This window comes from Caretta caretta, chromosome 2 (assembly GCF_965140235.1).
Source record: "Caretta caretta isolate rCarCar2 chromosome 2, rCarCar1.hap1, whole genome shotgun sequence".
In the NCBI taxonomy this organism is placed as follows: Eukaryota; Metazoa; Chordata; order Testudines; family Cheloniidae; genus Caretta; species Caretta caretta.
In genome coordinates this window covers 242,910,865-242,927,120 of record NC_134207.1, presented here as the reverse complement: position 1 = coordinate 242,927,120, position 16,256 = coordinate 242,910,865, and the positions used below count along the sequence as shown (strand labels likewise).

The following is a 16,256-nucleotide window of genomic DNA, read 5'->3' as shown; positions in this document are numbered from 1 at the left end:
ATTTCGTGTCAATGTCAGTACATTCAGATTTCTTATTACCTTCAGTCCCATTACATTTTTCTAGCAAAAATTGTCACTTCTTTGTCTGAGACATTTGCACCTCTTCCTTGTAGGCAGGAAGGTACTAATGGCAGTTCATATGTGGCCACACACTTTCCGCCAGGCACCAGATTTTTTGGCTGGCAGCTCAAACAGAATAGTGGCTCAGTACTCCCACTTTAGCTATCCCTGTGCTTTTAAAGCTTTTTTTCCCATAGCAGCAAGCACAGACTTCTCCAGTGTCCCCACCCCACTTAGGGAATCAAAATTTCTATAGCTCTCAGCTCTGAATGTGATCACCCTTTAAGTGCCTTTCTATTTCTCCCTACTTTCCCACCACTGTTCAGCAAGTTAAATAAAGCAAGTAAAAGGCCAAGAGGAGATCCATCTATGAGGAGACCCTCTTAGGACACACAGAAAGAGAACATTCTACCAGTTTTTCTCAGTATATACACCCTTGCTGTCCCACAGGAGGGTCTTATAGTCCAAACCTGTAGGGGACTCTGCATCCAACCCTACACCAGCCAAGACTCCTCCGGAGACAACTCGGCACAGGGCAGTCAGTCCTCTCTTTCACCTGGGACTCACCATGCCAAAACATCTTCACCAATTCAAACCATCATACCTCTCAAGAGGCTGAACAATCAGATCAGTGAAGAAAACAAAACTTAGCCTGGAGACTCTAGCTTCCGCCATCACTACAGTCTTTCCAGTAGACTTTCTATTGATCGTGGACCTAACAGATGCTTCCTTGCATAGTCCAGTCCAGACCTGTTATCTGAAATATCTTTTGCCTACAGAAATCATCACTATCAATACAAAACCTTACCCTTTAATCTGTGTACCCCAAGGTGCTTATGAAGGTATTGTTAGTAGCCAGTTTGAGTAGTTCAGGGCTTCATTTTGTACTAATGTTTTTAGAGCATAATCCAGGATGCCTTGCAGAAAGATTAGGAGGACCCTCTCCATGCTTTTGGCATACAGATATGTAATGATTTAATACCTAGCACTTTTCATCAGTAGATCTTGAAGTGCTTTGCAAAGGAGGTAACCATCGTTATCTCCATTTTACTGATAAAAGGAATTTTTAAATCCCTTCTTAAAGGATTATTTGTGTAGAGAGTTGAGAAAGCTACAGAACATCAAATGACCCAGAAGTCCCTGAACCAAAAAGTACTCCACTATGATGTCCACAGAGATTTCTCAATACAGTAAGATCCAGGCACTGATCTCCACACAACTGTCATCCATCTATCTTCATCTGCAATTCCTGGGTGTTCTGATTTCATGCTTAGCGGTTACTCCACATGCAAAACTGCATGTGGCAGAGCTTCAGTGATTCCTATTGTGAGCCTGGAATCATTCCCAAAAAAAGACATGAAGAGTAAAAACACCATCAGTAGTGATCCGGTCCCTCAGTTGGAGAAAACATGAAGCCCTTACAGTGGTAAAATCCTCCCTCAGATTCCTGACCTTGAATGCCAGTCTCTAAGAAGTCATCTAGGACTCCACAATACGCAAAATCAGAAAAAGTCTTCATAGAGCATCAACTTTCCAAAGATGAGTGGCCAGTTGGGCCTGTAGGATTTCTAGGATCACCAGAGGAAGGAGTATGCCTCAGTGGGATACCATGACAACCATATCATAAATAAATCAACAGTGGAGCATACAGGAAATTCAAGTCAAAGGCTGGAGTGATGCAGAGCCTTGTCTAGGCAAAAGAGGCATTCCACCCAAAAAGGGACTGTGAATACAAGCAAACTAACTTAGCTATCGGTGAATAACAGAGGTCCCTGAACCAAACTCCACCTGATGTCCATTGAACTAGGACGGTAGTGGGCAAAATATGGGCCCCATCCGGCTCTCGAGCTCCCACTGGGGAGCGGGGTCAGGGGCTTGCCCCGCTCCGCATTTGCCGTGGCTTTTTGCAACTCCCAGAAGCAGTGGCATGTCCCCCCTCCAGCTCCTACACATAGGGGCATCCAGGGGGCTCCACACGCTGTCCCCACCCCAAGTGCCAGCTCTGCAGCTCCCATTGGCGGGGAACCGCTGCCAATGGCAGCTGCAGGGGTGGCACCTGTGGACGGGGCAGTGCACAGAGTTGCCTGGCCAGTGCCACACCTCCACGTGGAGCTGGAGGGAGGACGCTGCTGCTGCTGCTGCAGGGGTGGCGCCGTGGATGGGGCAGCATGCAAAGCTGCCTGGCTGCACCTCCATGTAGGAGCTGGAGGGGGGACATGCTGCTGCTTCCGGGAGCTGCCTGAGGTAAGCGCTGTCCAGAGCCTACACCCCTGACCTCCTCCCATGCCCCAACCTCTTGCCCCAGCCCTGATCTCCCTCCAAACTCTTCAGCCCCAGCCTGGAGCCCCTTCCTGCACCCCTCCCCCACACCCCAGTCCGGAGCCCCCTCCTGCACCCTTCATTTCTGGCCCCACCCTGGAACCTGCACCCCCAGCCCAGAGCCCCTCCCACACCATAACCCCCTGCCTCAGCCCAGAGTCCCCTCCCATACTCCAAACCCCTCTGCTCAACTACCAGCCCCCTCCTGCATCCCAAACCCCTCATCCCTGGTCCCACCTCAGAGCCCACATCTCTAGCCGGAGCCCTCGTCACCTCTGGCATCCCAACCCCCTGCCCTAGGCCAGAGCCCAGCCTCTCTTCTCCCCCCCCACACCCCTGCCCCGCCGAACTCCTCATTTCTGGCCCCACCCCAGAACCTGCATCCCCATCCAGACCCCTCACCTCATCCCGCACCTCAACCTCCAATTTAATGAGCATTCATGGCCTGTCATACAATTTCCATACCCAGATGTGGCCCTCAGGCCAAAAAGTTTGCCCACCCCTGAGGTAGGATGTCCCCCGCTGTATCCAGTTGCAATGTGAAATCGTTTTCACCTGGGAAGCAAATGAGAGATTCCTGGCAAAAGATACTGTTGCTCTCAGATAGCCAGGTCTGCTTGTATTTCCTTTTTCCCCTTCTTCCATTGCTAGGAAGATTGTTGCTTTCTCCTTTCTAATGATTTTCATCACCTCAAATCGCCTACTGGCGTAAATTTTCAAAAGCACCTAAATGACTTAGAAGTATATATCCCATTTTCAGAAGTGACTTAAGCACTTAGACTCTCACTGAACTTCAATGGTAGTCATACAGCTTGGCTACTGAGCAGCAAAAAAAAGTGTACTCCTCTAAAGTAATAGACTTACCTAGCCTCTCACAGACCTGCTCTCTCGGGCTGCTCAAGAGTATGGACAATACTCTTACAAGTGTTGAGAGAGATCTATGATGATGTCTTCCACCATCATTGTGTGTCTAGTTATCAACCCCAGCCAACCTGCTACTGAAAGGCTCCATTTTTTCTAATTTGTCTTTATTTGTCCTGTATAGTGGAGTATGGGAGAGTGAGCTGAGGTTTTTTTTAATGGTTTTAAAACCATGTAATTGATGAATGGATGACATGTTTTGTCCAAACAAACATGCTACTGAGTGTTTCATAAAATGCTTATCATTTGGTGTATTTTTGTATTTTTCTTTCTTCATATATGGTCTTTAAACTGTTAGTGATGGCTTTTCAAAAGGAAAAGAACTTATTTGCTGCTATTCTTCCTTTTTAAAAAACTAGAATTACCTTTTTTTTTTTTTTTTTTTTTTTGCCACGATAAATGACCAGCCTTAATTATGATGATGCATGAGGAGAAAACCGTGCTTAGCTCTGAGATCCAATGCTAGATTTAACCTCTTTAGCCCTGGTCTACCCGGGGGGGGGAGAGGGTGTCGATCTAAGTTACGCAACTTCAGCTATGTGAATAACGTAGCTGAAGTCCACGTACTTAGATCGACTTACCAGGGTGTCTTCACCGTGGTGAGTTGACTGCTGCCGCTCCCCCATCAACTCCGCTTGAGCCTCTCGTGGCACTGGAGTACAGGAGTCGACGGAAGAGCGCTCAGGGGGTCGATTTATCGCGTCTAGACTAGATGTGATAAATCGACCCCTGCTGGATCGATCGCTGCCCGCTGATCCGGTGGATAGACATACCCTTAGTTATCGCTTTACTTGTAATCTTGAGCATAATTCATTTGGCAGTCCGATTATAAACCCAAGTTAAAGGAATACTGTCAATCACTTCAGATTTGCCTCAACATTTTTTATAAAAACAGTTATAAAACCTACAACTAATAATTGTTTTAGTTTTAAATTCTAATTGAATCTATTCCTTTACACATAACTAACTACTGTATAATGTTCACAAATGAAACACAGCAGTACTTATAACTCAGAAGTGAAACTGACTTAACTGATTTCTACTGTATTTGCCAAGCTGACAGATTCAAAAAGTAAACAACATAAATAGCGAAAAGCACATTGTATTTTTAAAATGATTTTCTTTTTTATTATCTAAGACAGTTATTTTGAACCTTTTCATTTGTGGACCCTTAAAAAATTTCAAATGGAGGTGCAGAGCCCTTTTGAAATCTTAAACATAGTCTGTGGAACCCCTGGGGTCCATGAACCACAGGTTGAAAACCACTGATATAAGAAGTTGTTAATATAGGTAAAGAAATTTACACTATATGAATTTTAAATTGAATGTTTCCCTTTATCTGTTCTGTTACAAGCTAACCAAGGGGTGCAACTGCAAGTTACAATTTTCCATTGATGGTAAAAGTAAACTTAATCAATAAAAGAAATAGATATAGTCAGGAAAGAAACAATCCATGTGTATTTTTTGACCTTAGTACATGGAGGAGGCTTTCTGTCTCTCAGAAATATAGTATGTAATAATAATTTTTGTGGTCTTTTTTTCTTTAGAGAAAATTATATTGCATTTGCATTGAAGCGATGTTAATGAATAAGTGATACATTTAAATATTTTTTTTCCACAGGTAATTAGCCAGTCGAGAGCTAGGTTTAACCCAAGTATCAGCATGATTAAGAAGTGTATTGAAGTTCTAATAGATAAACAATACATTGAGCGAAGCCAGGCCTCAGCAGATGAATACAGTTATGTAGCATGATATTGCTCTCCAGCAGGTGTGGTTGTAAGGAGATCATTGCTGTCACTGTTTGGTGTGTTCCTGTGGGAAGAAGCAGGCCTATGCCTCCATAACTGGTCACTTGGCAGCCCCTGTTTTTCTGCTGTTTACAACATCACCAGTGCCACGTCATGAGCGTCAATGAAAATGCCTATAGATATTTCAAGCTCATGTCATTATGACATTTCTTAAAACTTTACTAAAAGAATGAGTGAAGTATTGCTGAAATGTGGAAATTTGGTTGGGTACCATGCTTTTTTTTTCCCCCCTCCTTCACGTTTGCAGTTGATGTTTTTTAATGTATCTTAAAAGAAAAAGTTAAACTAAATATTGTAATATGACAGATATCCTAATAATTGTATCTACATTAAAATGTAAAATAAAAAAGATGAACATGATACTGCTGCTTGTCAAATAAAAAAAATAAAGAAATGGAATGTGTTTCCAGGTTAATGATTATAAAAGTAGCTATGAAATCATGCCTGTTGATATTCTGGGGCCCTAGAAGCTCTGAAAACCGTATCCATTATGTTCATTTTTTGAATTCCCTCCGATTTAGCTGTTTCATGGGGACTTGTTTATAAGGTGCTGAAAATGAACATGGTAAGTAAAATAGTGTTTTAAAAGAATATACTTATGTTAAAGTACATGTTTTGATTATTTGGGATCAGGCTAATTTTGATATATTTTGTCAATGTCTAAAGGCCATATATGCGTCTGTCTTTCTCTCAGTATACAGCGGGAGAATAACCGGGCAATTGAGAGAATTAGTTTCATAATTCATTAAGTTAGAGTGATTATCATAAATCTGCAACTGGTTAGTGTAGTCATCACGCTCCTGAGAAGGAATATAATTGACCAGTAATTCAAAATTTGCTTGTTATTTCGCTTTATACACTATATATGTGGATCCAAGCCCTACATACAGAAGGCACCTGCTGCTGCTGCTACTCTCCAGTTCCTGAAGAGGATTTCTGTCCTTTCTCCCGAGCTCCTAAGGCACCTTTTATTTACTCCTTTCTCCCACTGCTTCCTCTCCTTTGCTAGCTCCCTAGTGCAGGAGTGGCCTTTCTCTGTTCACTCAGGCTGATGCTCAGCCTCTCATTTCCAAGACGACGACTATGTGAATTACCTGATTAGGTACATTAGATTGGTTTGTTGTGTGTTTAATACCGGAATGCATTCAGAATGTGCTAAAACATTTTGTTTACTTGGATCTTGCTGAGTAAGTAACAGTAATGGGCACTACACATTTCTGTATATACATGGTGCATGCTTTTAGTAGCATTGTTAGGATGATCTACATTCACAACACCAAGCTCACTTCCCAGAATAATATGCAGTACTGACCTGAGTGATAGAATACAGTAGGTCCCTCTTCTGTAGAGTGGGAGCTCAGTTATTGTACTTTCAAAAACATGCATTCCAAAGATAGTACTAAAGCTTCTTAAGGCAAGTCTATACTTTATTTCCTCTTGTGATTTCTCTGTATACTAGACAGCTCCTTACTGTCCAATTTTCTAATCCTATGTCTGTACTCTCACTAGAATTTTTAGTATAAATGTGTTTACCCACGGGTCTTGCTGGTAAATGCAAATGTTTCATGTGGTCAGAGACAAACTTTTACAAACCATCTTTTACAGAACCATGCTGTAGACTAAACAGAATTTTTGCTGGGTGCACTCCAGAACAAACATTTGGGGCTTCAATGTTACCTTATCTCTGGGGGGTTTTTAGACAAGTGTACTACTTAGTCAAGACATGTCTAGTCATTATAAAAGATCCATATATTCCAGTATAGTTGGCATCCTCATACAATATCTTTCATAATTAAACACAAACTGAGTTACTGCCCTTCTCCTTGAAATGTAGCTGTAGCTATGCAATGCTTTGAATTTTATTTTAGAATTTATTCCTACCCACACCCTCCCCCCAGGGAAAAAGTAGGGGAAAGATTCAGCCTTCTCAAGTTGGGTTAGTTCACTGAAGTCATTCTTGGCACAGGGTGATACTGCTTACAGCATTGTGCTACATCCTGGCAACTGTCATCTCAAAGCACCAGCAAATGCTAATAGGCAACAAGAGAAGGTGCAAGCTACAAAAAGAGAGGAAGGAAAAGGCAGATTTTGAAAAATGCTACAGTCTTTGTGTGTTCCATTATGGAACAAAATTAAATCTGAGGTTTTCATCTGCAATAAGCCTGTTAATATATGTGATTTGCTGGTATATTTGCAGCCATACTGCTGAAAACGTGATTTTTGTCCATCATCTGAGAGCAAAACTTTTTTCCTGATATTACTGTCGCTCTTAAGCGGCATTATGGATAATTCCTCCATTGAGAACATCAATTTAACTCTAAATCTAAATTTATTTTTAAAAATTAAGGTGGGTCCTGTGTTTTTCTTTCCCAGATCAAACTTGCATTATTTAGAATCATAGAAATATCAGGGTTGGAAGGGACCTCAGGAGGTCATCTAGTCCAACCCCCTGCTCAAAGCAGGACCAATCCCCAATTAAATCATCCCAGCCAGGGCTTTGTCAAGCCTGACCTTAAAAACTTCTAAGGAAGGAGATTCTGCCACCTCCCTAGGTAACGCATTCCAGTGTTTCACCACCCTCCTAGTGAAAAAGTTTTTCCTAATATCCAACCTAAACCCCTCCCCACTGCAACTTGAGACCATTACTCCTTGTCCTGTCCTCTTCTACCACTGAGAATAGTCTAGAACCATCCTCTCTGGAACCACCTCTCAGGTAGATGAAAGCAGCTATCAAATCCCCCCTCATTCTTCAGCAGACTAAACAATCCCAGTTCCCTCAGCCTCTCCTCATAAGTCATGTGTTCCAGACCCCTAATCATTTTTGTTGCCCTTCGCTGGACTCTCTCCAATTTATCCACATCCTTCTTGTAGTGTGGGGCCCAAAACTGGACACAGTACTCCAGATGAGGCCTCACCAATGTCGAATAGAGGGGGACGATCACGTCCCTCGATCTGCTTGCTATGCCCCTACTTATACATCCCAAAATGCCATTGGCCTTCTTGGCAGCAAGGGCACACTGCTGACTCATATCCAGCTTCTCGTCCACTGTCACCCCTAGGTCCTTTTCCGTAGAACTGCTGCCGAGCCATTCGGTCCCTAGTCTGTAATGTTGTAATGTAATGTTGAAGTTTGTCTTGGAACTCTCAAAAGTGCTGTATCTATGCAATGCTGTGCAGTGTATAAGAGGAAACTTTCAAAATCGCTTGAGAGAGCATATCTTTCTTAATCTGTTCATAGCTCCCCACTTTCAGCAAGTGTACCAGTATTCTGAAGAATGTCTCTATTGACTAGGTAATAAACAAAACTATTTTAGGAGAAAATACTTTTTTATAAACTGTTATCTTTCAATTATATCTTTAGGACAATAAAGTGGCAGAATGTATCCTGTAACATATAGACTGATGACTAGGGCTAAAGAAAGAATGTGGGGGAGTGTCCACACTAATTTTCACAAGTGTGTTTAGTACCTCAAATTAATACCAGTTAATGGGAGGTACTTAAGTCTGGTGAAGGCACCCTTCAGGAGTAATTGTTCCTGATCTGATTAGTATTTAGCATCACTGTGATATATCTGAAGACATCCAGAGTGGCATGAGCTGAGACAAGTTTCACACAACTCCGGGGAGCTGATAAGACGACGTAGTTTTTGTACAAGACGCAGCAGGAGCAGGAATCAGTAAGAATTTCCAATCCGACCATGGTAATTTTGAAACAATGCAAGATTGACCTTCGCTTTCCTTGACCGAGAGCAAGTTTGGACTCTAGTAAGTACTAAAGACTGTGCTACATGGTGTTCAGAAGTTAGACAACTATAAACTGTTATACAAAAGAGGAAAACAAGTGATGTATAGGATTTGTGTACTTTTATGGATGTGCGTGTTGCTTTGTGAGGAAATAAAGACAAGCTCCCTGCCCTGTGAATCAAATAAAAAATGCAATAAAATGACAACAGACCACAGGAGTTAGAGGTAGGGAAACAAGCTATGGGAGAGGTTGTTGTTTTGGGGAAATTTAGTTTCTTCAAGTATATGTCCCTGCTCCATGGTATGATGCGCATATATGATGCCCATGTGCTATCGACCAGGGATTTGACTTAGTCCATGTCTGCTTACTGCATGACCTCATGCCTCAGAACAGAAGCTGGAAATGGGTGACAGGATAGATCACCTGTTCATTCCCTTTGAAGCACCTGGCGTTGGCCACTGTTGGAAGACAGGATACTGGGCTAGATAGACCTTTGATCTGACCCATTATTGTCATATAGGGAGGAGCGGATTGCTGCCATTCCAGTTCCTTTTCGAAAACCTGTGGTTTGAGACGGAGGAATTCTGTGTCCACTGCTTCCTAGTGGCTATTAAGTTACTTTATCCTTCCATTATTGATATTTCTTTTTGCTTATTATTTCCTTATTGGCATAAATTGTTGCCTTTGGGGGGTCCCCCCCCGTTTTACTTCTCCCCCAGCTTCCAGACTGAATCCTTTGCTCTCTTGGCCTCTTATCTGGGGTACACCAAAGGCCCCGGGATTCAAAGCCTGTCAGACGTGCAATAGGTTTTTTCCCCTGGAGCAACAGGCATTCTTGCATCTCTCATGTTCCATCCAAATGCAAAGTTTTTATGGGATGTAAAAGCAAAGAGAAGTAAGTGAGACAGAAGCTCTTCGTGCAACAGTCCCTAAGGCTTGTGTGGGGTCTGACTCCCCCAATCCCCCAGTACTTCAGTATCTATTGGAAGCGGAAACACTCCAAAAATAAGAAGAATAAAAAGCCTCAGTCTTCTGAGAGAAGAAGAGGAGGTAATCACTTCAGAGTTGTTCCTGAGGAGCCTGTGGCTCCTGGAATGGTACCTCCAAGGCTCCCTCAGACTTCAGCACCAGAACCTCGGTATTGTCTAAATCAGGGTCGGCAACTATGGCACGCGTACCAAAGATGGCAAGTAAGCCAATTTTTAATGGCACGCTGCTGCCTGCCGGGTCCCAGCTGCCAGCCCCGCTCAGCCCACTGCCGAACCCAGGCCAGCAGAGGGCTGAGCGGGACCGGGGCCAAGACCCCGGCAGGCAGCAGCGTGCCATTAAAAATCCTGCCCGCCCCAGCCCACTCTTCTCCGCCCGTGCCCCCCCTACCCCCCGCAGGGGCAGGGTGAAGAAGCTTGGTCTGCGGCTGTTGCTGCAGGGCAGGCACGGTCCCCCCTCTTCCCCTGCCCCTCCTCCTCTCCCTCCCTGCCGCCCATCAGCTGATGGCCCTTGCGAGGGAGGGGGAGAAGCAGAGCCACAGCGGGCTTGCCGCTGCGGGGAGGAGGCGGAGACGAGGTGGGGACAGGGTCTTGGGGAAGGGGGGTGGAATCAGGGCATATCCCCTCCAGCCCCCTGCCGTCAGCCGCTCGGGGCAGGGGGCTGGGAGCAACCCCACGCTCCTAGCCCACACCCCCAGCCCTCTGCCCTGACCCCTACATGCCCCCACACACACACTCCAAACCCTCTGCCCTGACCCCTGACCCCTGACCCCCCCCATGCCCTATGCTCTGACTCCTGCACCCCCTCACATGCCCCCAGCCCTCAACCCTGACTCCTGCACCCCCCCATGCCCTGATTCTTGCACACCCCACATTCCCACCCCTACCCTGAGCACCAAATGGGAGCTCCTGCACACACATTCCCACCTGCACCCCTTGCACCAAATGGAATGCCCTGGTAAGCATTCCACACCCAAACCTCCTGCCCCTACCCTGAGCCCCCTCCCTCATTCTAGCTCTTGGCCAGGCGCTACACTCCAATCCCCAGCCTACTCCTTCACCTCCAGCCCTGTGCTCAGTGCACTCCCACCCTCAGCTCAGTGCAGAGAGAGAGGAAGAGAATGGGCTAGAACCAGGGCGAAGGTAGGTACCCATTCTACGTGGGCAGGGCCGGGATCCCAGACCAGCAGTGGGCCTGTGCCTTTGACTGGGTTTCTGCAACTTCTCTCCCACACAAGGTATCTTGACACCTTTCCCATTTTTCTCTGCTTTTAAGACCAATCTTGGCAAAGTACTAAAAAACAGACTGCAGGAATAATCCAGCACTGGCGGGACTGTGAATGGCAGGGACCACAGAGGATAGATTCCATCCAACTTCCAGGGCTGCATTTATTCTAGCTTTTATTTGCTCAAATTTCCTACCCTAGCAATGACAGGACCACTAGCATACACTGACTGCCAGCATCGAGCATGATGTCACCTAACATCAAGCAGGGCTGCATGGCACAGTGCTTTAAAACCACTAGTGCCTTGTCTTTACTCTAAGTACAGACACAGCCAGTCCTTTTACTGGTGAGCCTGAAAGTCCAAGGTCATCCTATAATGATTGTTGCTTTAGAAAAGCCCAAGAGCCACAGCAAGTGTCTTGTAATTTCATCTGAAAGATTCGTTTTTCTCCAACTAATAGTACGTTATTAGTTGGAGAAAAACAAGTGAAGTGTTAACTCAGTCGAAGTGATCAAAAGTATTTTTTCACTCATGGCCCGGGACCCCATTGTGCTAGGCACTATACAAACATAACAAAAAGCTAGTCCCTGCTCCAAAGACCTTATACTTAAATTATACGACGAGACAACCGCTGGAGCCAGACAGATAAATGGAGGAGTGGAGTACAGGAAACTATCAGATAATCGTGGTCAGCATGACAGGCAATGGTCTCAGGCTACTGGTGTGCGGAGTGTTAAGTTTTTTGTAGGCATCATATGCAAAGGAGCATTTAAGGATGGGTTTGAAGGAAGCTAATAAGAGAAGCTGTGTGGCTATTTACTTTTCCAAACACTGTGGCTGCATAAACCAATTTTCTTGTACTTTCTGTTGCAATAGAATCTATTTCCTTGTCATCATGCTGGCTTGGAGATGTCTGGGTAGCTTTATTTCTGCTTTAAATTTCCTATTCACAGCCTGGTAGGTAAAAACCAATAAAAGTATGCAAGTTTTTGCTTGGTGTTAGAGCAGAAAGCGGATGAATTTCCTTTGTCTGTTTCAGTAAAGTGGGTTGTATGTACTAGCTTCAGGAGGTGCAACATTTCATTTACAGGACCAGCCTGCAGGTGCAGTACTCAATTAATTTATAATGAATGTACTAAAATGTACTATGCAGTCACTTGCATCTCCCCATGAGGGGATTTATCAGTAGCAAATAAAGAGAGTCGGTAAAGTTGTATGTTCTCAACTGCACCAGAAACTTTTAGTGCAAAATTCTGCCAGATCTTGCATGAATAATCTGAACTGGAGCTGGGATGCTTTCTCCACCCATCAAGAGAAAAGTTATGAATCCTAGAACTCATTAAAGTAAGAGTCTAACATCCTTTTGAGAGAGGTACTGGTACCATGTAGTCTGTAAAGAAGAATGCCATCTGGCTACATTCATCAGGTGCATCTTTTTTTTCTGCATGAACTATTTCTGGACTCTGAGTACCCAGATGAAAACATAGTTGACAAGAACATCTCATTACCTTCCTTCAAGCAAAACTGGGCTGTGTATAAATGTGTGTTCCTACTTTCTGACAGGGAAGAGCTTGAGTGTGAGAAGTTCAAGCATACAATTATTTAAATTAAAAGAATGTATTAAACACACATACTATAGCATTCAACTTGCACCCATGGATTGCTCCCACTACCACCTTCTACTTGTCTTATTAAATCAGCCAAGGTATTCTCTTCATTCACATCTCACTCCATGCTCCTGCTCCTTGGGTAGAGTGATGCAGCCTTGTGCAGATCAGCGAGCAACTGCCCAGTTTCCCCAAGGCAACCAAGATCATCACTTCCAGTCCTCACTGGTGCCAGCAAGAACCATAATGGTCATCTCATGCTTTATCTCCCTCAACAATAGATAAACTGCCCCACAGTGCCTTTGGACTGCATAGAAATGCCTTCTTGGATGCAAGGCAATAGTATAGGTTGGTTAAATAAGCCTGAGGCAACAGTATTTACTGTTATCCATTATTGCTATCGTGCGATGCAATAATTAGCTGAATACAAAGTGAAAATACAGACCCCTGCATGCTGTATGCAGTTCAAGTGTGTTATACTCCCTGAAATTTCTACACTAGTGAGGAAATATGCAAGACCTGCCTTGGCCCCATTTACAACAAAAGGAACTCAAGAGTAGTGAAAGAACTCTGTAAAGTACTACTGGCCCTGGGTGTTAATAGAAGCCATCTATAGTACATATGTTGAGATTTTCCCATAAGTGTCATGAAGCCTCAACATTTTACATACCATCGGGGAATCCTGACACGTGTTGCAAATTATTTCTCAGTTGCGCTTGACTTCCTTTGTTAAAATGCATATAGCTGGAGAGAGTGCAACACCATTTTTACCTTGCTTTCTACAACAAACTGGCATGTATAAAGAGGCTTGAGCATAAGCTGAAGCTTTAGTAGCTAGTCTATATGTGAACCTGCTCCATATTCAGTTCATCCCAAATCATGGGAAAGATGTAGTTATAGTGTGAGGAATAGAATATTAATCTTCTACCCCCTTCCCCTTTTCCTTTGCCATTCCAATAAATAAAATGGACGTAAGAGGAAAATCTGCAGAAGCATCAATCTTCAGCTAAATTAGTAACACCACCACAATCATGTAGCTTAACCAGGAGATCTGCAATCATCTAAAAATCAAAAGAGTCCTGCAAAAAGTGGAAAGAAGGTCAAATTACAAAGGATGAGTATAAACAAATAACACAAGTAAGGACAAAATTAGAAAGGCCAAGGCACAAAATGAGATCAAACTAGCCAGAGACATAAATGGTAAACAAGAAAACATTCTACAAATACATTAGAAGCAAGAGGAAGACCAAGGACAGAGTAGGCCCATTACTCAATGAGTGGGGGAATAACAACAGAAAATATAGAAATGGCAGAGATGCTTAATGATTTCTTTGTTTAGGTTTTCACCAAGCAGGTTGGTGGTGACTGGATGCCTAACGTAGTGAATGCCAGTGAAAATGAGGTAGGATCAGAAGAGGCTAAAATAGGGAAAGAACAAGTTTAAAAATTACTTGGACAAATTAGATGTCTTCAAGTCACCAAGTCCTGATGAAATGCATCCTAGAATACTCGAGCTGACTGGGGAGATATCTGAGCCATTAGCGGTTATCTTTGAGAAGTCATGGAAGATGGGAGATATTCCAGAAGATTGGAAAAGGGAAAATCTAGTGCCCATCTATAAAAAGGGAAATAAGGACAACCAAGGGAATTACAGATCAGTCATCTTAACTTCTGTACCTCGAAAGATAATGGAGCAAATAATTAAACAATCAATTTGCAAACATCTCGAAGATCATAAGGTGATAAGTAACAGTCAGCATGGATTTGTCAAAAGCAAATCATGTCAAATAACCTGATAGCTTTCTTTGACAGGGTAACAAGCCTTGTGGATAGGGGGAAGCGGTAGACAGGGTATATCTTGATGTTAGTAAAGCTTTTGATACTGTCCCACATGACCTTCTCATAAACAAACCAGGGAAATACAACCTAGATGGAGTTACTATAAGGTGGGTGAAAAACTGGTTGGAAAACCGTTCCCAGAGAGTAATCATCAGTGGTTCACAGTCAGGCATAACCAGTGGGATCCCATAGGGATCAGTTCTGGGTCTGGTTCTGTTCAATATCTTCATCAATGATTTAGATAATGGCATAGAGAGTACACTTATTAAGTTTGCGGATGATACCAAGCTGGGAGGGGTTGCAAGTGCTTTGGAGGATAGGATTAAAATTTAAAATGATTTGGGCAAACTGGAGAAATGGTCTGAAGTAAATAGGATGAAATTCAGTAAAGAAAAATGCAAAGTACTCCACTTAGAAGAAGGAACAATCAGTTGCACACATACAAAATGGGAAATGACTGCCTAGGAAAGAGTACTGCAGAAAGGGATTTGGGGGTCATAGTGGACCATAAACTAAATATGAGTCAACAGTGTAACAATGTTACCAAAAAAAGGGAACATCCTTCTGGGATGTATTAGGAGGAGTGTTGTAAGCAAGACATGAGAAGTAATTCTTCCATTCTACTCCACTCTGATTAGGCCTCGACTGGAATATTGTGTCCAGTTCTGGGAGCCACATTTCAGGAAGGATGTGAACAAATTGGAGAGACTCCAGAGAAGAGCAACAAAAATGATCAAAGGTCTAGAAAACATGACCTGTGAGGGAGGACTGAAAAAATTGGGTTTGTTTAGTCTGGAAAAGAGAGGACTGAGAGGGGGCATTATAACAGTTTTCAAGTATGTAAAAGGTTGTTAGGAGGAGGAAAAATTGTTCTCCTTAACCTCTGAGGATAGGACAAGAAGCAATGGGCTTAAATTGCAGCAAGGGAGGTTTAGGTTGTACATTAGGAAAAACTTCCTAACTGTCAGGGTAGTTAAGCACTGGAATAAATTGCTTAGGGACATTGTGGAATCTCCATCATTGGAGATTTTTAAGAGCAGGTTAGACAAACACCTGTCAGGAATGGTCTAGATAATTAGACCTGCCATGAGTGCAGGGGACTGGACTAGATGACCTCTCAAGATCCCTTCCAGTTCTATGATTCTACGTACTATATGGTGAGACAACGAAAAGCAAATCCTCCTAAAATGCCTCCTATTCTCAATATAGCCACAGTGTCCATTTCTTTCACTCTTACTCTGCCCGGCCTCTTGATATATTATTGCTTACAGGGGGAATGGATGCATAAAAACAGAAGCTTAGGAGAATTTCCAGCTGACAAGGTCCTGTTTTCAGCATATTCAGTGAATGGTAAATACTATGATTATCCCCCTCCTGATGGAAGCTAGCTACTCTAATATGCATAAAACCACTTTCCTCAGCAGCTGTGAACTAGGGCCCAAGCTTACAGCAACTGGGCAGGGGTAGGGTGGGGGTTGGGTGTGTTTTTTAAGGCAACTTTGGAACTGGCTGAGAGCTTCTGGTATATCTTTTGATTTTACTTCCACAATGGCCTGTTACTTACTAGAAGCATATGGTAACAATGCATACGCTTCATATATTATAGATTCATATTATTTCTCAGAGAAAACTGGTTGATATACCAGCACCTTGCTAATTAAATAACATAAATTTTCAACTCTATATCTGCACTATTCCAAAAGAGACACACCTCACTGTTCCTCCATAAACTCTGTACTCAAG

The 16,256-nt window shown here is 43.4% G+C and overlaps 1 protein-coding gene across 4 annotated transcripts in view; it reads left to right on the top strand.

Annotated features, from left to right (window-relative positions):
- CUL2 (cullin 2) overlaps positions 1-5,508 on the top strand; it is an 86,912-nt gene extending 81,404 nt beyond the window's left edge. For all 4 annotated transcript variants that reach the window (XM_048837703.2, XM_048837700.2, XM_048837701.2 and 1 more), the window contains exon 21: positions 4,922-5,508. In XM_048837703.2, coding sequence (XP_048693660.1) covers positions 4,922-5,053 — 132 coding nt within the window. In that variant the 3' untranslated portion in view covers positions 5,054-5,508. The remainder of the gene's footprint in view (positions 1-4,921) is intronic.
- The last annotated feature ends 10,748 nt before the right edge of the window (positions 5,509-16,256 follow it).